Here is a 23,246-nt window from a genome sequence, read left to right on the forward strand (position 1 = left end):
GAACTGTTTTGCAGTGCAGCTGCATGCTTCCGCAGCCAAGGTTCATGTCTTAGTTGCAGTATACCAGTTCTCTGGACTTCGGCAATAGGGCAAACAGATTTGCTCAGCACCACCCTGCTTGGTGGAAAGCATGTCATGCCACGTTGCGTTCCAGTGACCCCTTTGGCGGGTCAGGGGCGTTCACGCTTAATTGTAGCTGTTAGTCATAGAAGAATTCTCCTCCAAGCGTGTACACTTTGGCTTACTTCCTGGATGAGCAAGCAGGGTGATAAGAAGCAGAACATCGTCAGAGGACATGTCCTATTAATCAACTCACTCGAGCCCACAGGGAGGTTTTTGCGACAAGACCATAACAACAAATTGGACACCAAAAAATAGGCAGGTGTCACAGGCTTTTATACTAAACAAAACATATAAAATAAATATGTAAATTGTTACTCCAATCAGCATGAAACAAGCACAAACCCTTTACATGTTGCAGTCATTTGAATTAACTGATTTCCTTATTAAATGTAAAATGATTTTTTTCAGTTGATGGATATTCCTAAAACAAACTATGGACACCGCTCAGGCATTTCATCCGTACGAGTATATCATCATGTTTCTGTGTATAGTACCACAGAATCTTGTGAACCACGCAATATAAGCCATTACAGTAAATGCATTACCAGAATGTGTCATCTGCTGTCTTTTTGCAGAGGTCGGGTGCCCTAACGAGAGAGCAGGGTTGCCAGATTTCCTTGAGAGTATACTGTACAAGCACCAAGGGACTCCACAAAAAAGCTGTCCAAACGTAATTTTTACTGTACAACCGTATCTGAAAATCGACCAGCCCAAACCTTTGCGCCAGTGGAGTAGGGTCAGTTCTCCTTCTCCTCTGTAAATCCTTGTAAACCTAAGGAATGCACTCTTAAAATGTTCCTTGTCTCCTGCTCTGTTTAAACTTAGGACGACATGAGGTTTTGGCCTACACCTCCCGAGTACCAGGTTCTAAAGACTTGTTGTTGCCCATGTCCAAAGTCCTCCTGGCTGTGTTGCAGATCAAGACAATACTTGACAATTCCAGCTGCCAGGCTGCTGATCACCCCACTCCCGGTTGTCCCTGTCCTTGTCCATCTGGCCATGCTTCTGACCTGGATTAGGTTTTATATACTCTGGATACAGCCCAAATACATTTATTAATTCTTACAACTTGTACTCTTAAAATGTCCACCCGGCACAGCCCGAAGAGGACTGGTCACCCCTCTGAGCCTGGTTCCGCTCTCGGTTTCTTCCTATATTTCAGCCCCTCTAAGGGAGTTTTTCCTAGTCACTTTCCTAGTCACAAAATAAACTTGGTTCCTCTTCCAGGTAAGTTTGTAACAGTTCCAGTAACTTTGAACTTTTTTAGTATTGCCCTAACGCTAGATAAGGGGATTTTCTGGTGAGTAGCAAATCTTTATAGCCATTCCCTGACTGACAAAGCGCAACACAGTTTTCCCTAATTTGATTTGTTCTCTTATCTTTCCCATGTTGATGTATCAGTAATGGAATATGGCCTCTTTGTCACCTAATATTTAAACACCAGTGAAACAGGATGCCATGGATCACCACTTGAAAGCTCCTAAACACTCGGATTAACGTAAGAAATTATCTAATGGAAAACATGCTTCAGTTACATTTTGTTATTAAGAATTTCTAGGGGTGCCAATAATCATGGCAGACATGGTTTTATAAGAAATAACTATTTCTTGATATTATATATATTTTCATAGTAAATTAACCTCAATTAAAGGTTGAATGTATCTCATTTATTTCAGTGTGACATTAAGCTAATTCACCAAAAGGGGAATTTCTATATCCTTTTTTACTCATCTTTACTAGGGGTGCCAATAATTGTGGAGGGCACTGTAACCCCATATCAAAATACTAAATTATCTATGCAAAATGTATCTTAAAATAGTTGCATGTTAACTTTTTGCTGACAATTTATTGCCTTGGACCTGTATGTATTGTGGAAAGCAAAAACAGGCAATTTATTTACCAGGGTTTACGGAAGTGATGCTGTGGGCTTACTGGGCTGTGTGCTGCAGACACACCCCATGTGTCTTTCTACTGGAAGACTGGAGAGAAACAGCAATTAATGGGCCTTCAAAGGCAGCCTGGCAAGCTGTTGAGGAAGAGCTTAATGGGGTGGATGGAGTGCAAGGCGGACTTGTGCAATCATTGCCTTCCCTCTATTTTTTCTATATTCATCTACTGACAGCTATTTCTATTTTTTGGGGATAGTTGTACACAAGTAAAACCAGATATGGAGTATGTAGACATGATAATGTAACTACACCTGCATTTGTAAACTGCTTCTAGTCGAGATCTGCTAGTACATGGCATCAGGTGCACACATTTAAGGCAGTCCTGGTTCCAAACAAACAACTGGACACAATACACCTTGTGGCAAAAGTAAAAACTGCCACTGAATCCTTGAAAGAGCTTTGTCAAAGAGGTTCTGATAAATTAAGAAAATGTATGAAAAATTGTGGATATTGAATATATTTGTTTCAACTGTACCTCTCAGGAATAACGTTCATATGGAACTATTTTGTAAACCGCGTTTACTTTTAGTATGAACATGAATCGGTGCAATTATGATCCCCAGTTCTATTGGTCCTTAATCACTCGCTATTACGTTGCTCCTTATAGTAAAACATTTTTTTTTAATGTAATCAATAAAAAATGCAGAACACCCCATTCGACCTGAAAGCATTACATATAGAAGGTCAAACATTTTTTATTCCAGTTATTGCAAAGTTAACACATTTGTTTTAAGATGGAGTTTCCATAGATTATGTAACATTTTGAAATGGAGTTGTAGAACCTATGTAACGGTCCCAAACATTAATGGAATATTACTAGGGATAAGAGCCTTTTGTGTTATTCTACTAGTAAAAGTTTATCTAGAAAAAACAGGATAAAATAATAATAATAATCATCGGTATACCTTATGGACCCCTCTTTGTGTACAGGGAAGTGTCCCCACCCTCCCAAGTTCTACTGTTACGATTTCCTTCTAATAAATTGCATGTTTCATTTTCATGAACTACAATGTATGGTGGACAACAGTGACATATGTTGTCGTAATATGTTTGTTATTCCCCAAACACTACAATGATATAAACACTACAATTCCCAAACATATTTTGTCTCAGGAGGGTATGCTTGCGATTGGCACATTTTTGTTTTGGCGAAACAGCTATGGCTAGATTATAAACCTAACAGACTTTTAAATATACTAGTCAAATAAGATATGGGAAAGATGTCGACAATGATGGTGTATGCTTTGTTTAAACAAATGTATTTATAGGCTAATACACTTGAAACAAATAGCCTAACAGAAAAATGCACATTACTGGTGTCTCCCACGCAAACAAACAGTGATTATTTTCTATACGAAAATGGGTAAAGTACTGTTGTCTGTAAAGATAAAAATCATGTTTTTTCCAAATAAGATCTGTGAAACAAAGGCTGAATTGCCAACTGAATGAAGGGCAAACATCTTCATAAGCAAGTTGCAGCAATGGAGAATAGAGTGTGTGTGCGTTCATGAGAAAGGGGTGCCGATTCTGGCAGGGGGGCGATTGTTGGCACAACACCGGGAACGTTGGTTGGATTTTGGTTATGTTTGCTTTATCTAGTCAAACTTTAGTGACTCCCTGCAGTTACTCCCAACCCCATGACAAGCTATGTAGAATTACAGGAAACTGCCTTTAAAACTGTAAAATGTTATGTCTGCTACCAATAAGGAGACCATCACAAATGTTTATGTTGGCCACACCCACTACCACACCTCAACACACCATCCTTCGAAAAAACACTAGCCATACACCTTTTTTGAAATGATTAGGATTAACAAATGTTTGCTTTACATTAGTAATCCTCAAGGTTTAAACGGAAGGTTATAAGGCATATAAAATTGCAAATTCGTCAGGAACACTAATTGCACCAGAAGAGTACTCTCACATTTCAAATCAAACCTATCAGGCCTTAATTCTTTTCCTTCCTTGCTTTACAGTTCCTTGCTTCCATTGAAAGTTTCATTTCTATGATTACCTCATAAATCTTCATAACTGATCTGCCATAAAAGTATATTTCTTTGTCTGAAAAAGCTGCAGCCCTCATCACCTTAAGCCTGCACAATGACAACATAACATTTCCCATGAGTCATACTAAGTATCTAAAAGAATAGCAAAAGTTTTTGTGGTTTTACACTTTCAGTCTATTACTTTCAAACTGATTAGCAGAGGTAAAAAGGTTAAACCATTCCAGTGGGGGAGCTTAGCTTTCTCTCCCATGTTTATGAAACTTAGCCACGGAGCCCCACCTACCACCACCCCCCCATCACAAAAGTCTTTGTTCCTGATTTCCCAACTAAAAGATAGGCAGATAATATAAATATTTAATACTATTCTCGTTTCACGTACCATGATGAGGCTACAATCAAAACGTACCTGCAGTTACAAAACTTTGCCTCTACCTGCTTTTTGCACCTGGATCATAACTGTAATTTAAACTCTATTTTTTTTTCTCTGAGTGGCAGAGTTCTACGTTACATTTTTATGTTTTGTTAATTAATTTTCCACCGTTCAAATCCTCAGCAAACGAGCCGACAAAGTCCGACATTATACCCAGGGTTGCCAGATTCACTGACTATAGGCCCAATCACCCGCAGACAATTACGTGGAAAACTGTCCCATCTGGCAACGCTGGCTACACTCCCATGGTCACAGATATGTCGATCATACAAATGCATTATGGAATCATAAAAAATATAGATGTTTATCACTTCAATGTCAACTAAATAGTACGTAGCAGATTAATCATAATATAATTTTATTCTGCTTGCTGTAATTTTTTCAACAATAAGATACACTTCTTGGGGTCCCCTGTGATTGGCTGCCATGGGTGCCACGCACCCATTAAAGCTCCGCCTCCAAACTATACTGAAGTTATCAAATCTCTCTTTAACAGAAGTATTTCTTTATTTCTCTGTTTCTCCAAGAGCCATCCAGCTGAACCCCATCTATTTCCGCCACCATCTACGCCAGGCCATGGTGTACCGACTGCTGGGGAACCCATGTGCAGCGGCGAGGTAAGAGTTAGTGGTAATGTGAGGGTGTAAGGATGGGGGTCCTCCACGGGAAATTAAGACAGATTACTTTGGCTAAAGCGCCAAGTCATTTACAGGAGGAGGATGAACACATGTCCACCCAGCGGGTTGTCACAATCGGCTCGCCTACTAGTGGATTCATCTTTTCCAGGAAAAATATTAACTGCTCAATATTAACTGCTCAATGGAGTAGTGGGTAGTAGACAATTAGACTTGTAATTACATCCTCTGGTAACGCAGCCATAACCTAGATATTCAACGCCATCACTTCCTCTAGCCCCAGTTAAGTTAATGCGCCATCTGCATCCTAATGATATGATTATCAACTTTCTTATGTGCCCACTAGTAGGTCCTTACATATGACAGTACTTATTTTTTATTGAATGAAGATGAAATAAATCGCAAAAGGGCTCCAGAGCCACAGTCGACCACCCACAATTTATTTTGTTAATGTCTCTTTTTATTTCATAATTTTTGAACCACATCATTGGAATGGGCTGGAGCAGAGAGCAGGTTACGCTGGTTAATCTCTCTCACCATTTCCCCCATCCATTGCTCTTCTTTTAAATTGTCTGGGGGTCCAATTACATCATTTAGCAGAAAAAATTTGACGCTTATTTATTTAGGAGTTTTCTGCTTTTATCAGGCTCTGATGAATGTTCATTTGGAAGCTTAGTCCCGTTATCTCTCTGGGTTGGGGTTCTGGTATTGAGCCTGAATGGACAGACTACAGTCTCATCAAAGATGTAAAGGAGGGGGAGAGGAGGTGTAGAAGGAGAAGGATGGTTCTCTTCAGTGGACACATCTCCAGACTCCTGTCTGTAATTCCCCACTGGTCATCCAATGCTGACACAGCTAATCAGCATCTCCATTTCAGCTCAAATCATCGTGGATTAGTGAAACTGAGGGATGCATCCTGTCATGACAATTAATCTGCAACCTGAGATATATCTTAAAATTCACACAGACAATTCAGTTTGACAAATTCCTTCTTTGACCATTTAGATTAGCTCTGAAAAAGATATCTTGTGAAAAGATCTTACTTGATTGGTCAAAAGACCTATATCAGGGGAAGAATATCAGAATTAGGTTTCATGTTTAAAAGTCATATATGATAAAAAATAAACATTTTCTGGGGGGCATAAGTGTGAGAACTGGAATATGTTTCATACAATAGACTGAATCTTATTTTAATTTGGAATTTTAAGAGATTTTGTGCTTAGCCTTGCTCACTTTTAAGGCACTTCATTTCAACTTGGAAATTATATAAAGTCATAGTGCCATATCAAAGCTAATTACATGGATAAGTGAATGCATTCCTTAAGCAGTTTCGTGTGGACAGATCATTTACGAACGTCAATCTCATTTGATATTTATTTAATGATCTTTTCCTATACATGCCAATGGTGGAGAGATTGTAATGGATTCTCCCCTTTGTTCCATGAAGAAATCATGTGGATTTCTCTGCTAGCAGTAGGCTCTTACAGTGCTTCCACTGAATTGTGCTTTGTAATTTTCCTGACATCTGGTGCACTTTCCATCATTAGATAGGCATCTGCAGACATTTACATTACAGGTTGCCACCTTGAAGATTGAATAGCGATGTTTATTTGACCACAATGACAGCTTGTACTGTATGTTATAAAATGTCCTTGTTAGCTTTTCTTCTCTGGAAAAAAAAGGCTTAGGGAAGAATGTGATTTTAGACAACTAAATTAGTTCTTTTAAGCAATTAAATCATGGTTTCCATTTTGTCTCATGTCAGAACGCCTTGAAACAGACTTTTCATAAAAACAGTGTTTTATAGAACTATCTCTGAATTATTGAATATTTATACAATGCTACAGATAAATGTGTACTCACAACCTCCTTCTTACATTTATCACTCGACATAATTTGGCCAATAGGTGTAACTCATTTCTATCAATGGGATATTTCCTTCTGCATTCACTAGGCTCTTAGTCTTGATGTGTTCTGCTTGCCTTACAACACACCCCTGTCCGTTTTTGGAGTAGAACCCACAACAGCTAAATTTTTCATACAATTCTCTTCTTTTGCCTTCCATTATGCATACATCCAGTTTGCCAAGCCCGGTACTTGTATTTGTGTACAAAAATTGTGTTTAATGCCAAACTTGTTTTGCACTTGGGAGCCAATAGTGTGTAGAATGCTGACAACAGTAGAAAACATTGCAGAGTTCCCAGTGCCATTCTCTACAGCAGCGGGATGTTTTATGAAACAGGTGCAGAGTTGAGAGGGGATGGGGCGGTTGTTTTTTCCCCCTGCAGATTTCAAAGACAATTTTCAATACTGTATGTCAAAGAACACCTGAGTAGCATAACATAATCTTTTATTTAGACAAGTGTAGCAACAGGTTGGTGACCCAAAAATGATATCTTAATATATTCCTTGTTTTTTAGAACGCAAATGAAATTATACTTCAATATCTTTTCAGGCAATTCAGTAGCCTGGCTGATGCGACCCATGAGACTCACTTTGCAGGGAGTGCTGTGACTAACTGGTCTGGACAGTCTACTGAAGTCTATGGAGTCTACTGAAACTGCAGTAGTTGTTCAGAAAATGTGCAAGTGTTTTATTTGTTCTTATTTACAAGCTATTTGCATGCACAATGTTGCAAGCATCCTCATCAAATCACAATGCCAGAGATTTGGGAAATAAACATGTTTGGTTTTGTGGGGCGGTGCTTCAATAAAACCTAGATCCTTTAGAAATAGGGATATCCAACCAGCAGTGCTCATCCCTGTTATTACCAATGCCTCTTGCCGACATCATCAAAACACCATGCCCAAACTCTGAAGTCTGGAGAACTTTGAGTCAGATGTCAGCCAGGCTAACACTGAGTTTCTACTTGGTGGAACCACCTTTTACTTGAATTACGCCCATGACATATTCTCTTTGAATATGTCTCTACTAACTTTGCACATCGTGACTGTGCAATTTTTGCCCATTCTTCCTTGAAGAATTGTTCAAGCTCAGTCAAATTGCATGGTGATTGCTAATGTACTGTTCAAGTCATTCCGCAGATTGTTGATTGGATTTAGGTCAGGGCTCTGACTAGGCCACTTAAGGACATTGGCCTTCTTGTCCTTCAGCCACTGTATGGTTGCTTTGGGTTTTTGTCATGATGAAACGTGAACCATCTTCCCTTTTTCAAATTCCTGGCAGAGGGCTGCAGGTTCTCCTCAAGAATCTGTCAGTCTTTTGGGCTGTCCTTTTTCCCTTCTATCCTGACAAGTGCTCCACTCCCTGCTGTAGAGAAACACTCCCACAACAGTATGCTGCAACGAATGTGACTTACTGTAGGCATGGTTCTTTTGGGGGGGAAAGATGTATTAGGTTTTCGCCAGACATACCTTAAGTAACATTTTGGTCTCATCTGACCATTTTGTCACTTGGCCTCGGAATCTCCAATATGCTTTTTGGCGAAGTTCAAACATGACTTGATGTTGCGTTTTTTTTCTTGCCATCCTCCAATAGAGGCCAGATTTGTGGAGCACTTGTGGTCACATGCGCACATTGCCATGAAGTCCTGAAGCCCTGAAATTGCTATTGACTTGTTGGCAGCCTCTCATCAGTCTTCTCATTGCCTGGTCATCCAGTTTGGAAACTGCTTTTATTCTATACCAATCAAAGTCACTACAATTGATCGTAGATGGAAGCCAGTTATCTTCAGTTGTGATCTGGAAGGTGGTATGTTATACAAATAGGGTATTTTACTGTTTTGATTTTAATTAATTTAGATTTCTTTGAATTTTGTCTTTACTTGGATATTGTGGGTTACTATGTGTAAAAAAAAAAAAAAAAAGTCAGATTGTATGTGTTTTCATTTCAGGCTGTAAGGTAACAAAAGGAGTAAATTTTGAATGGGGGTGAGGACTTTCTATACCCCCTGCAGATCCTCTCTAGCTCTGTCAGATTGAATGGGGAGCATAGGTGAACTGCGATCTATCTCAGATGTTCAATAGAGTTCATGTCCGGGCTTTTTTCACTGGGTGACACAAGGAGATTCACAGACTAGTCCCAAAGCCAGTCCAGTTTTGTCCAGGCTGTGTGCTTCAGGTCGTGCTGAAAGGTGAATGTTCGCCCCAGTCTGAGGTCCTGTGTGTTCTGGATATTTTTTTATTGATGGTGCTACAGAGATGGTTGTCCTTCCGACAGGTTCTGCAATCCCTGTAGAGAAACTCTGAAGGTCTGATAGTGGCCATTGACTTCTTGCTCACCTCCCAGACCAAGGCTGTTCTGGCCCAGTTAATTCGCTTGGCCGGATGGTCAGCCGTGGTGTTTCCAAATCTATTCCATTTGACAATTATGGAGCCCTCTGTGCATATGGGAACTTACAGTACAATGATTTATCAATGTTTTTATAACCTTCTTGGCTTTTCAAAATGTTTAAAGGCCCAGTGCAGTCAAAAAACAGATTGTTGTGTATATTTGTAACTTAGATTTTCCAGACTGTAAGTTAAAGTTTAATAAAATTAAAAAGTAATGGATGCAAATGGATTTTCTGTCTGCTTGGATGGGATGGTAACTGCATGATGCAATCCAACTGAGCATTAAAGGGCCAAAAGAGCCTCAGGCAAATATATTTAAACAAATATATTAAAATGTTATTTAAAAAATAAAATAAACAGTGATTTATTAAACATCAAGGGACTTTAAATTGCAATTCAAATTACTGCATGTACTTTAAATAATCTAGTATAATTTACTGTTTTGCTTGTTTAATGAAATAAAACTCCATATACAGTGGGGAGAACAAGTATTTGATACACTGCCGATATTACAGGTTATCCTACTTACAAAGCATCTTGAGGTCTGTAATTTTTATCATAGGTACACTTCAACTGTGAGAGACGGAATCTTAAACAAAAATCCTGAAAATCACATTGTATGATATCTAAGTAATTAATTTGCATTTTATTGCATGACATAAATATTTGATACATCAGAAAAGCAGAACTTAATATTTGGTACAGAAACCTTTGTTTGCAATTACACAGATCTTACATTTCCTGAAGTTCTTGACCAGGTTTGCACACACTGCAGCAGGGATTTTGGCCCACTCCTCCATACAGACCTTCCCAGTTTTCGGGGCTGTCTCTGGGCAATACGGACTTTCAGCTCCCCCCAAAGATTTTCTATTGGGTTCAGGTCTGGAGACTGGCTAGGCCCTGAGATGCTTCTTACAGAGCCAATACTTTTAAATACACGTTATAGACTGAGCTTGGCCTTTAAGGAATTTTTTTTATAATTCAACATTTCCTACTATGTTAAATTCTATTTGTCTGGATTCTGCATATCCCTTTCAAATGGGAATTGTGGGATTATTGCACAATTTCTTTCTGAAAAGAATTCTGTATGTTTATATGGTCACATTTTATGCATACTAATGTTTATTACAACATTTGAACGCATATTGTTGGAGTTTTATACAAACATTGTGTTAGACATGAATTCTAAGATGTGCGTTTACCACAGCCAGTTCAGTAACATAACCCAGCATTTCCAGCTTGTAGTGTTGTCTAACATTAGTTGGCATGCTAAGCATGTGTTTGGTATGAACTATTAACTTAATTAGCTAGTGAACCATATATGCAATTGCATAAGGCACACTGTTAGGCTTTTTCCAGTGCACAAACTTGTAATGTTACATTTAGAGCCTTGTTGGCTTAGTTTTGTGGACATTTCCACTTCTTCCTTTTCATATCTTAACCTTTATCCTAACCCTAATCCTAACCTTACCCTTACCCTCAACCTTCTTCTAAACCTAACCCTAACCACGGCAAAAAGTTTCTTATCAACATTTTGTTGAGCGTTTTTTGATGGTATTACTATCTATAGAATATCATCAGATGGAAATAGGGGCTTAGAAAATCAAGTGCCAAAACCACCTAACTTGTGTCATTGTCCAAATACTGCGCTGTAATTCACAGCATGTTAAAAATGCCAGCATTCAGGCTTTGTTCGACTGGAATACAACCTTCTACTTTTTCTGCATGGCAGGTTTTAGCCTGTTTGACACAGGTGGCTCAAAAGGCAAACAAACCTGCTAACATATTTTTCCTAACGCTTCCAAAGCTTTTTTTAGTGGGGATGAAAGATGCGACAAACTGTACCACAAAACACAGACACCTGTCATTATTCAATCAAAAGAACATGATGATGAAACCACCTTGCCAGGGCCTCATTTAGTTGGAAATTGTTCTTGGTTGTTGCTGATTGAAATTCCATTAATAGTGTAGAAGTGATTGCCAATCTTAGAGTCCTGAATAGCATATTGAATAGCATAAGTTCCATAACATAAAATGTTCCTACTGTAAGTTGCACTTTAATAATTTAAATTACTTAATATGTATAAGAACTTTTTTACCACATCCCTCCATTTTGGCATTATCTCAAATTCATTTGATGGAGTATGTCTTAGACTGAAGAGCATGTGGACAACAGAACACCAGAAGAATTCCGGTTGAGTTGTCATGCAGGAAGTGATCATCCCCCAGTCCAGTGTGTTGTTGGTTTACTGTGGCCTTCTTTTTGCTTCCCCGTCACCTCTTTTTTTTTTCATACCTTAAACTTTAATAGTGTGTCACGTTATGCAGTCACTACACAAGATGGCACGTTATGCAGTCACTACACAGTGGCCCTTTTTCCAGGCCAGCCGTCATAAACAGCCCAATGCTGTCAAACTGGTCATTATCTTGATATGAGGGGCCAGGGCTAGGAAATGCCCCCCTCTATCCACACTCCCTCCTGCTCCTAAATTTTTTCGAAGGTTTCTTTTTCAGTCTTTTTTTTTTTTTTTTGGTCTTGTCCTTTTGACAAATGTCTTTTTTGTTTGTCCACTCACCCATGTGGCAAGAGTGAGAGAAATAACAGGAGCGTTTTGAAATGAGCCCGAGTCCCAGTCTTCCTGTTGGGTTTAACACTGTCATGTTGACTGCAAGGCCAGCGGCAACATTGTTCTTTTGTTAGATTCTCTACACTTATCAAGGTGTGCACATATCAAGACTTTCCTCTCTAGCAGGCTAGTCTCGGAGGGCAGTTACAGTGCAACAGGAAAGGTTTACAGCTCTCAAGTGTTTTGAAGGTGTTTTAAAAGGGCTTGTGATATCCACAACTACTTCCCTTGGACTGGGCCTCTCATTTAATAGAGTTATTGATTGTGATCACCCCTCTGTTACCTCGGACCCCGAGAAGAGGGGATTAAATGGTCACTTTGCATTATTGGCAAGGCTCATTTTATTGCTCTCTGTAACAAGAGCACTAGTTCCATGACAGGATTTTGAAATGACATTAAACGTGTATTTGCTCTCACTGTAACAACAAGATGTGAAACTGTGATAGATGGCTGAGAGCCATGACACGCCACTTCCAAACAGTGACCGTTCCTATATGGAGCTTCATACCATATTCCTACTCAATGATTAGCATCACATTACTTGATTCTTGATGAGGGGAATATAAGTAGAAATAAGATGTTGTGGTTATTCCAGAGAAAGCATGCTGTAGATGATGGAGAGTCAGGCCATACATATTGGCAGCCTTGATAAAGATTGTTACAATGGAAGTTCTGTACAAATGCCTACATAAACAGAAATCAAAAAAATAATCATGAACTCTGTTGTGTATTCTCTAGTACCCCTCCTTGCAAGGATAATAATGTGTTATGAGATTGGTGAGCACATTGGGAGGAATCTTTAACAATTCTGCCATTTAAAATGTCAGGATATTTCACAGGCCTTCATAGTGAACACATGAGTAGTGAATTATGTGTAAAATCTTGAATTTTGTAACCCAACGTCTGGAGTTGAACAGGTATTCATGTAAAACAAGCTATTCTCTCTTTGCTTTGGAAATGTCAGTGCAGAGCTCAATGAGAAAGCCAGTGACCTTCTTTCAACCTATTTGGATTAAATCTTTGAGCAATCCAATGGTATTGGGAAATTGCCACCTAGTTATTAGTTATTAATATAAAGGGGAGGGGTTGGGAATAAGTTGGTTCATTTAGACCGATCAAAATATATTTGCAAAGACTTTGGCCAACAGGTTTAGTACTTTGGTGAACAAATTAGCCTCTTTAATATAATGTACTCTTCAAGGTAACCTAATTTGTCATGTCTCTAGGTAGGTACACTGGAGAGATATAGAACCCAGACGCAGAGAGATGGATTCAAGAAGCAGCGTTTAATCCCAAAGGGATAAGGCAAAGGTCGTAGTCAAAACACACAGCTAAGGTCGTAAACTTCTCTAAGCAGGCAATCACAAGGGTTAGGCAGAATCGTACTCGAAGAAACACAGGGCTAAGGTCAATACATGTAATCACTACTAAATAACATGCTCAGTATGTCGCTTGCACAAACAATACCTGACAATGAACAACAGCAAACACAGAACTAATATAGAGGGAGCTAATGGGACACAGGTGCAAACAATAATGACAAATGAATAGGCTACGTTCAAAAACAAAGAAAGAAAACAGAACAGGCTACATTCAAGAACAAACGCAAAACCAAAACCAAAGAACACAAAACCTCACAATTTGGACCATGCTGTCTTATCTTTTAATTATAAAAAACATTTGATCAAGTTGAATGGCTCTACCTATTTCCAGTCCTACAGAAATGTTAAATTTGTGATAGGTTTATAAAACTAATACAACTTCTATACAGGAGTCCTTTGCCAGAATACTCACCAAACTCATCAAATTATAACCTCCATAGAAAGATTAGGTATAGTTGTGTAGTTTCATGACAGTTTTTATTTGCTTTGGCCATTGAGCCTCTCACTCAAGCTACAGTGGATATAAAAAGTCTACACACCCCTGTTAAAATGCCAGGTTCTTGTGATGTAAAAGAATAAGACAAAGATAAATCATGTCAGAAATTTTTCCACCTTTAATGTGACCTATAACGTGATCAATTGAATTGTAAAACGAACTGAAATCTTTGAGGAAAGTGTGCACACCCTTAAACTAATACTTTGTTGAAGCACCTTTTGATTTTATTACAGCAATCAGACTTTTGGGGTAGGAGTCTATTAGCATGGCACATCTTGACATGGCAATATTTCCCCACTCTTCTTTGCAAAAGCACTCCAAAGCCCTCTTCAGATCCCTCCATAGATGTTCAGGTCTGGGCTCTGGCTGGGCTATTTGAAAACGTTAATCATCTTCTGGTGAAGCCATGCTTTTGTGTATTTGGAGGTGTGCTTTGGGTCGTTGTCGTGCTGAAAGATGAACTTCCTAACAGACGCCTGAAGGTTTTGTGCCAAAATTGCCTGGTATTTGGAACTGTTCATAATTCAAAACATAATTCCCTCCACCCTGACTAAGGCCCCGGTTCCAGCTGAAGAAAAACAGCCCCAAAGCATGATGCTGCCACCACCATGCTTCACAGTGGGTATGGTGTTCTTTGGGTGATGTGCAGTGTTGTTTTTGCGTCAAACATACCTTTTGGAATTATGGCCAAAAATATCTTTGGTTTCATCAGAGCATAACACATTTTCCCACATTCTTTTGGGAGACTTGATGCTTGTTTTTGCAAACTTCAGCCAGGCTTCCGTCTTGCCACCCTACCCCATAGCCCATTCATATGAAGAATACTTGAGATTATTGTCACATGTAGCACACAGCCAGTACTTCCCAGAAATTCCTGCAGTTGCTTTAATGTTGCTGTAGGCCTCTTGGAAGCCTCCCTGACCAGTTTTCTTCTTGGAGGCAAACTTATGCAACCAGGTTATTGGAAGGTTTTTATTTTAATTATTCTCCCTTGAAGATTTAAGTTTGTGTTTCAGTTGAATTGTTCACATTATAGGTCACATTAAAAGTGGAAAACGTTCTGACATGATTTATCTTCGCCTCATTCTTTTACATCACAAAAACCTGACATTTTCACAGGGGTGTGTAGACTTTTTATATCCTCTGTATAAGGTCTCATGTAACAATTAATTATTATATTACTAATGACACCCAGTCATACTTGACTTTGTTATTTTCTTTGATACCTTTTTTGGATATATAAACAATTCGAATAAGAGCAGGTTTATCCCCTTACAAATTCAAAACTGGCCACTCCTGCATCGTCCAGCTATTTTAGAATGGAGCAGAAGTATAGCCGTCCCTTCTGTGTTGGTGCTATGGTCATGTCAATCTGGAGTAATCACTTAATAATTATAATACTGTTACACATAAGAACCTTCCAATAGGAAAGCTAATTGAGGGTCATTATGTCCTTTGATCGATATTGCTCCCAATAGCAAGAACGTCTCTTTTGTACCCTCTGACCTTAATATGAGTGATGGAGAGACCTGGGAATTCATACCATGGAGGATTTATACATGAGACTTTGCCTAATTTAGATTTTTTTAAGGAAACCAATGACCTTCCCAAAAATCTCTTTTTTGATTACTTAGAATATAACTTCACAAAGTGCCCAACCTCAGAAAACATGTCTTATCTTCATGGCGTATTTCAATCTGTCAACCTATCTTTAACAAATACCATCAAAGGGAAATTGGAAGAAGAATAGGCACTGACATTTCCATAACAGACTGCTTGGATAGCTTGGAGTGCATTCAAGCTTGTCCAATCAACTCTTTACACACATTACACAGATTCAAAAACAAAAGCAGTAAATACAGGGTTTTCCCCCACTTTTTCACTGTGTGCAATATTTTATGTTATAAAATAATTTTATTTCTTTTTTGCATACAGTTAACCTCACTATATTATAGACCATTTTTGCTCACAACAATATATTTCTAAGGTTGCCAGTAATTATGGACTTGACTATACGTAGAGAGCTATCAATGCTTTTGGCCAGTCACTTGTGGGACTGCTGTGAGACTCTGGGGATTAGTAGATGTACTTCACACCCATTAACTGGGCATGAGTCCCAACCTCCCTAATATCTATTGAGCTCACTGGAGTCAATAGAGGCTAGTCCAACACTGAACAATCAGTTGTGTCCCTCTCTGGGGAGAGTCAATTGAGTTTCCCTTTCTCAAACATCCACCAGTGAGTGCTCTCATGAGATTCATTGATTAGGCCTGTGATGATGGCTTCCACCATGCTTGCACCCCCCCCCCTCCCCCCATCTCGGCCTGTCTCTCACACACTCTCTAAAAATCCTGGCCCATCCATCCCTCAGAGCTGTGCCATCATCACAGGAAACAATAATGACCAATTACAAGGATTATTTTCTAGTGATCTCAGCACAAAGCATGTCTGGCAGCTCTAACCCGCTGGAAACAGGGGAGACAAAAACCTGACAGGCCCAAGCATTTCCCGAACGTCTACAGGCCTGGATCAACCTCGTTGAACTAGACCCCTTGAATGTTATATAGATGTTTGATTACGTTTTGGGTCCATATGTGTTTAACTAGTCTGCCATATGCATAAATAATAGCTAACAAATGGCAAAATAATTTTTAGAAAATTTCAGAAAAATCTCTTAAAATATGTTGTTATATATTTATCAAATATATTATAACATTTGTTTAAAAATATCTTGTACACATATTATGTTTGAAATTCACACGGACAACAACATATCATATGGAATGTCACCAGAACAGAACTGGACTTGTTCCACTCATTTTAAGTATTTAAGTGGCTCTAATTTACTTCAGTTTGAATTAAACTTGAACAAGATACTTAACATTGTCTGAAAACACATACAGGTCTTCATGGCACTACACTACTTCATGGCAAATCTACAGACAAAAATGGCCTTTTACATTCACCCAACAACCACCACAGGCTTGCCATATAGCCAACTTTTACTCATCGGACAATTCTCCACTGAAAGAATTGTCATGCTAAAGGCAAAAGAGTTAATGTACTAAAATGCAAAATAGTTAATGTACTAAAAGGCAAAAGCAAAAAAAATCTGTTTCAGTGGTATGTTGCACCACATATACTTTATATCATGGACATTAAGAACATTCTGTGTAAACTTTGGGATTTATTATAAACTATAGGTTCTGGTCTTTGTTGTGATGCTCACCTGTTCAGTCAGTCCATGTCCCACAGTGTCAGGAATGTTTTTACGCACAGATATTCTATGATCATTGTTCCCTCTTACACACCTGAAGCCATTCATATCAACCAGAGTGCAAAGCCCTTATAAATGTTTTGTAAATGTAGATCTTTAAGACGTACAATAATTTATTACAATAACGTTACTGAAAGATGTTGGGTATGCTTCATTTGCTCTGAATGTATTTTTGTTAATAGCTGCTAAAATTAGCTATTAGCTTTGAAAACACATTTTATTATATTTGTAATAGACTGCTCAAGAAATGTATAGAACACATAATCATTACAGTATAACACCAAGTCAATTAAACCTAAAGTTAGGATGCATTAGTGATTGTGAATCAATGTCACCTGTTTTGGAGCAAATGAAAGTAACAATAGGTGCACGGAAGAAGCAACAGCAAGACAACCCCCAAAAAGGGAATGGTTTTGCAGGTGGTAGCGACAGACAATTGCTCTCTCCTTATACTTCCTGACTGATTCTTCTCCAGTTTTGTGGTTTGCTAGTGTCCTTGTCACTACTGGAACCATGAGGTGGTACCTGCAGCCAATTCAGGTTGCACAAGTAGTTCAGCTCCTCCAGGATGGCACATCCATACATGCCATTGCAACAAGGTTTGCTGTATCTTCCCGTAAAATCTGAAGAGCATGAAGGAGATACCAGGAGACGGCCCGTTACACGAGGACAGCTGGACAGGGCCTTTGTGCAAGGGGGAACAGGAGGAGCACTGCCAGAACCCTACAAAATGACCTCCAGCTGACTACTGGTGTGCATGTTTCTGACCAAACTAACCAGACATTGTCAGGGGTGCATACAGGCACATGGGGGGCCATACACACTACTGAGTCACATTATGAGTTGCTGTGATGAAATTCTCGCAAGTTGGAACAGCCTGTGATTTCAATTGCTTACTTTGATTTTCAGTTTGAGTTTGTATCCAGCCCTCAATCAGTTAGTGGTTTTGTTTTCCATTGACCATTGTTACTTCATTGTGTTCTCAATGAATTATACAATATACAGTAAATAGTTTGATCTTTAATATATTTCCTTCATCGAGACCCGGTGTGTGTTATTGTTTCCTCAATTCTTTTGAGCAGTGTATTTCAAGCTTTTAACATAACAATAACATCCTAATTGGATGCAGTTGTTGATACAACTACCTATAGCATTCTTCAAATTGTTTTTCTGCCATAACAATGTAATAATCACTTACCCATTGTTCCAGAGACAGTGGAAGACTAATTAAATACTTGTTTACCAGACTATTGTTATATATTAATAGACTGCATGCTTCTGCATGCCTCTAGTGAACACATGTAGGTGGTTGACATCCAAGTTTTGTTGTTTCATCTCCTATCGTAAAAGCAAGTCCTTATAATAAGAGTAAAGATTTTGAGTGCAACATTATCAAATAATAAGTAGGCCTATCATTGACACTTTCTTTTTTTTTTTGGAGTAAGGCAGTTTCAGTGCGGATTCCCAATGGCATTATGATTGACATTGATATTGTTTCACATACAGTCTTAGTCACATGACCTGACTAAGTAAACTCTATGCACCAGCGGATGTGATTCAAACCCACTGATAAAGGCTGTTCATGTGGTACCAGAGATAGTAGAGTCTTGCCTTTTGATTTGTTATTTATTCAGGGGTATTATATTGTGTTTCAAATAAATCTAGAAATAAAAAAAAGGAACCAGGCAAGCCTAGTTTGGCCAGCCTGTGATTAAAAGGGATGAATGCTGTTGCTGGATTTGAAACCGGGATGTCTCCTGTGTCAGGCTGTGTCTTTAACCACTACGCCTCTAAGCTACATTAGATCATTTTGTCTCGCATTAACAATATGCCAAGTTTGGATATTTTGCTGGACACCATTAACCATTGTGTTAAACTAACTATTGTTTCTTATTACGTTTACCTTCACCACAAATAGCATCTATGAAATGTATGACTTTTGCCACTGGCCATTTTAACAGCTTATTAGCCAGTAATAGGCTTACTAGTATCTACTTACTACTTGGAATTGTTATAAGAATTGAGCAATTGCTAGCGAGGCTGAAGATGGACTTTACGCTGCCAGAGCTATTTCATTTCCAAAAAGCATGCCCAGATAAAAACTGTAAACAATTTTATTGTAGGCTTACTATAATGTTGCTTCTGAAGGTTGTAGCCAGCAAAGTTGTTCTCTATCCTGAACAAATCCTAATGCATCATTTGTTTTATATTAGATGCTCAAATAAACTACATGATTTTACCACGGGAGATACTGTGGGAGGTGCTGGGGGAGTATGGGTTGAGGAGGTCCTTTCTGAGGGCTATCCAATCCCTGTACATCCAGAGTGAGAGCTGTGTTCGGGTTCTCTGTAGTAAGTCGGACTCGTTCCAGGTGGGGGTTGGCCTCCGCCAGGGCTGCGCTTTGTCACCAATCCTGTTTGTAACTTTTATGGACAGGATATCGAGGCGTAGTCGGGGTGGGGAGGGGTTGCAGTTCGGTTCCCTGGGGATCTCATCGCTGCTTTTTGCGGATGATGTGGTCCTGATGGCATCAACTGTCTGTGACCTTCAGCACTCACTGGACCGGTTCGCAGCCAAGTGAGAAGCGGTTGGGATGAGGATTAGCACCTCTAAATCTGAGGCCATGGTTCTCAGCAGGAAACCGATGGAGTTCCTCCTCCGGGTAGGGCATGAGGCGTTACCCCAAGTAAAGAAGTTCAAGTATCTCAGGGTCTTGTTCGCGAGTGAGGGGACAATGGAGCGGGAGATTGGCCGGAGAATCGGAGCAGCGGGGGCGGTATTGCATTTGCTTTACCACAGCGTTGTGATGAAAAGAGAGCTCTCGATATACCAGTCAATTTTCGTTCCTACCCTCACCTATGGTCATGAAGGCTGGGTCATGACCGAAAGATGGGTTTTCTCAGAAGGGTGGCTGGCTTCTCCCTTAGGGATAGGGAGAGCTTCCCTGAGAAGCTCAGCCATCCGTGAGGAACTTGGAGTAGAGCCGCTGCTCTTTTGCATCGAAAGGAGCCATTTGAGGTGCTTCGGGCATCTGGTAAGGATGCCCCCAGGACGTCTCCCTAGGGAGGTGTTCCAGGCACGTCCAGCTGGGAGGAGATCTCGGGGTAGGCCCAGGACTAGGTGGAGAGATTATATTTCGACACTGGCCTGGGAACGCCTCGGGATCCCCCAGTCAGAGCTGGCAAATGTGGCTCGGGAAAGGGAAGTTTGGGGTCCCCTGCTGGAGCTGCTGTCCCCGTGACCCGATACCAGATAAGCGGATGAAGATGAGATGAGATGATGATGATGATGATGATTTTACCACAATAAAAGCAACAGATTAGAACAACACCCACTACTTTAAAAAGTAGAATTTTTCCTTTAGCTGAATTGTTCCATTGAATAATGCCTAAATGTCATTGCAAATACACAAACAAGATTTTACTTTTATTTGTAAATACCTGAGGCCGGATTCACAAAATGGTTTAAAAGTAGCTCCCAATTTGCTGATTTAGGAGAATCTCTTAAAGACAATGGGTGTGTCAGTCCTAACTTTTTGGCCTAAGAGTATTTCACAAAGTGTTTTAGCACAAAAAACGTCTCCTAAATCTGTGAAAAGTTAGGAATAGTCAAGAGGACTCCTAAATCACTAAAACCAACCTACAAACAATCCTAAAAGGGCTGCTGTCGGCCATCTGCCTCGCAATCAGCCCCGTTATGCTGGTGTTTGAGGACGCTGTACACCACGGAGGCAATAGGATAGTCCTGGGTGCTGAGCATCCTCCTAATAAATGTATAAAATTATAGATTACATGTTCATATAATCTGCAATGACATGTATAGCAAGCTTTATTTATATATATATATATACATTTATGATAATTTTTGAATAGGTTAAATACATTGACTGATAAGTCCTACTACCTGTGGAAGTTGTATGTCTGCCCTTGCCTGAGACTACAAAGAATACCAGCGCTTTTTACACTCGTCAGTGGTTCTGCACAGAAGTGGGAAAGACACATTTATTTGCAAGCAAATATTTTCCCACCCTTTTTGGGTTTTTAGAAGTTACTCCAACTACATATCTTCCTTTTAATAATGCCTTTCAAGCACAAGTTGGCCAAGAAGTAAAATCTGTTTTTGCATCCAGTTTGGTTTGCTCAACAGCCATGGTGATTCTAGTGTGGTAATTAAAACGCTGCTTATATGCATATCCCTTTTAATTGTTTACAAGCTGCCAGACATGTAAGAGGCTGACAATTAGCTGAAAATGTACTTGACTAGTCAGTATATCATTCTTGGTTTCATGTTTGGTCAGTGACACTTCGTCTACATTTTTATTTGGGTGTTATTTGGATATTTAATTGAACATTATTTGATATTCAAATCATTTGAATATTTATTTGAATACTTTTATTTCAATATGGCAACATGACACATTCTTTTACAGTATTGCTATGATGAATTAACTGACAGAGACCCCTCCCCTATAAGAACAATCACTATGGGTATAGTCAGCTTGTTCGTGGAACATGACATCATCCACAGCATCGGCGTCAACCCCGCCCTTTCTCTTAGCTTAAGATTTCTCCCTGTTCCTTAGTAATAGTTGGTCTCAGCAGCTTTGGGAATAGGTTTTAAGAGAACACTCTTAGCTTGGAACTTTTACTGCTGTTTTGGAAGCCTCTTAGAGGGAAAATGTTTTGTCAGTACGGCCCCTGGTTTGTATAACCATTGGCATTTACTGGCAGATACAACTATCATAATCTGGAACATCTGTAATGCTTTTCTCTGTTGTCAGTTATTGCTCAACATAACTAGCTTGTTAGAGCTGCCCGCTCACTCTGCAGGACAGTTTATGGATAAATAACTGTCTGGCCTGTTTGGCTGGATGGCCATTTATAAGATTCTTGGTGCTTCCTTACATATTCCATTTCACAATGATTAAGCCCACTGTGCTTTGGGAACTTTTAATTCTTCAACAATTTTTTAAATAACCTTCCACAGCCTATCTATTCCCTGATACAATTCACAATTTAAATCTTAGAGGTCTACAGAGAGTTCCTCGGACCTCATGGCTTGGTTTTGTACTCTAAGAAGCAATGTGATGTGTGGGACCCTATGTAGACTGGTGTGATGCCTTTCTAAATCATGCCCAATCAATCGAATTTGCCACAGGTGGACTCCAGTGAATGATCTCCAGGATGATCAAGGGACATAGGATGCATCTGGCCTCAATTTGGAGTGTCACGGCAAAGGGTCTGAATTCTTGTGCACATAAAATATTTAAGTTTTAAACATGTGTTTTCTATGGCAAAACATATGTTTATTTAATCAATTATGAATTAGGTACCAAATGTGGAGAAAGTGAATACTTCCCGAAGGATCTGTATGTTCATTATATGTATGAAATACATTAAAACAATTACAAATACATACAAACATATTTTCTGTACATACATGTAGCTGTAAATATTATATGTTAACATATGCTATATAGGTATATATGAATTGACCATGTGTGCATGCATACCTATGGGCTGTCCATGGGATTACCAAAGTACCGAACACCACAGTTAGGTTGAGCGAATGAACGAAATTCCACTGTTCCTACATTAGAACAGTAGCATGGTTGTAATGCTGCCAAGACGACGTAACATGACTGCATCGTGAGAATGATCGGTGAACACGCTTGCGGAGGAATTAGGGAGCATCAGATGAGATGTGCTGTAAGCTAGCAGTGTGCTACATTGGAAGCCCTCAGCCACGGATGGGTTTTGGCATGCTAAAAGTAACCCAAGGGGACTCTTTGTAAAACAAACAATACCTGACCTTGCAATCGCTTATGCTATACGGTTACTCATGTGCAAAATCTACTTACAGGCGTAGTGCTCCTGAGATGATTTGTGACAGAATGGCTTTTTTTTCGTCCCTTATGTTGGTTTTCTTAATATGTCATATGCACTTTATTCTAGTATTTTTTGGCAGCCTGATTATTCTGAGAACATGGGGCAAATTCACAATTAAGAGATGAAAGTTTTTGAATGCCA

The 23,246-nt window shown here is 39.3% G+C and overlaps 1 protein-coding gene across 1 annotated transcript in view; it reads left to right on the forward strand.

Annotated features, from left to right (window-relative positions):
• Nucleotides 1–23,246, forward strand: part of LOC105011714 (spermatogenesis-associated protein 16) — a 92,291-nt gene that overhangs the window by 42,846 nt on the left and 26,199 nt on the right. The window contains exon 4 of the mRNA XM_034293785.1: nt 5,036–5,125. Within this exon, the coding sequence (XP_034149676.1) occupies nt 5,036–5,125 (90 nt within the window). The remainder of the gene's footprint in view (nt 1–5,035; nt 5,126–23,246) is intronic.

Source organism: Esox lucius, chromosome 8 (genome assembly GCF_011004845.1).
Source record: "Esox lucius isolate fEsoLuc1 chromosome 8, fEsoLuc1.pri, whole genome shotgun sequence".
Taxonomy (NCBI): domain Eukaryota; kingdom Metazoa; phylum Chordata; class Actinopteri; order Esociformes; family Esocidae; genus Esox; species Esox lucius.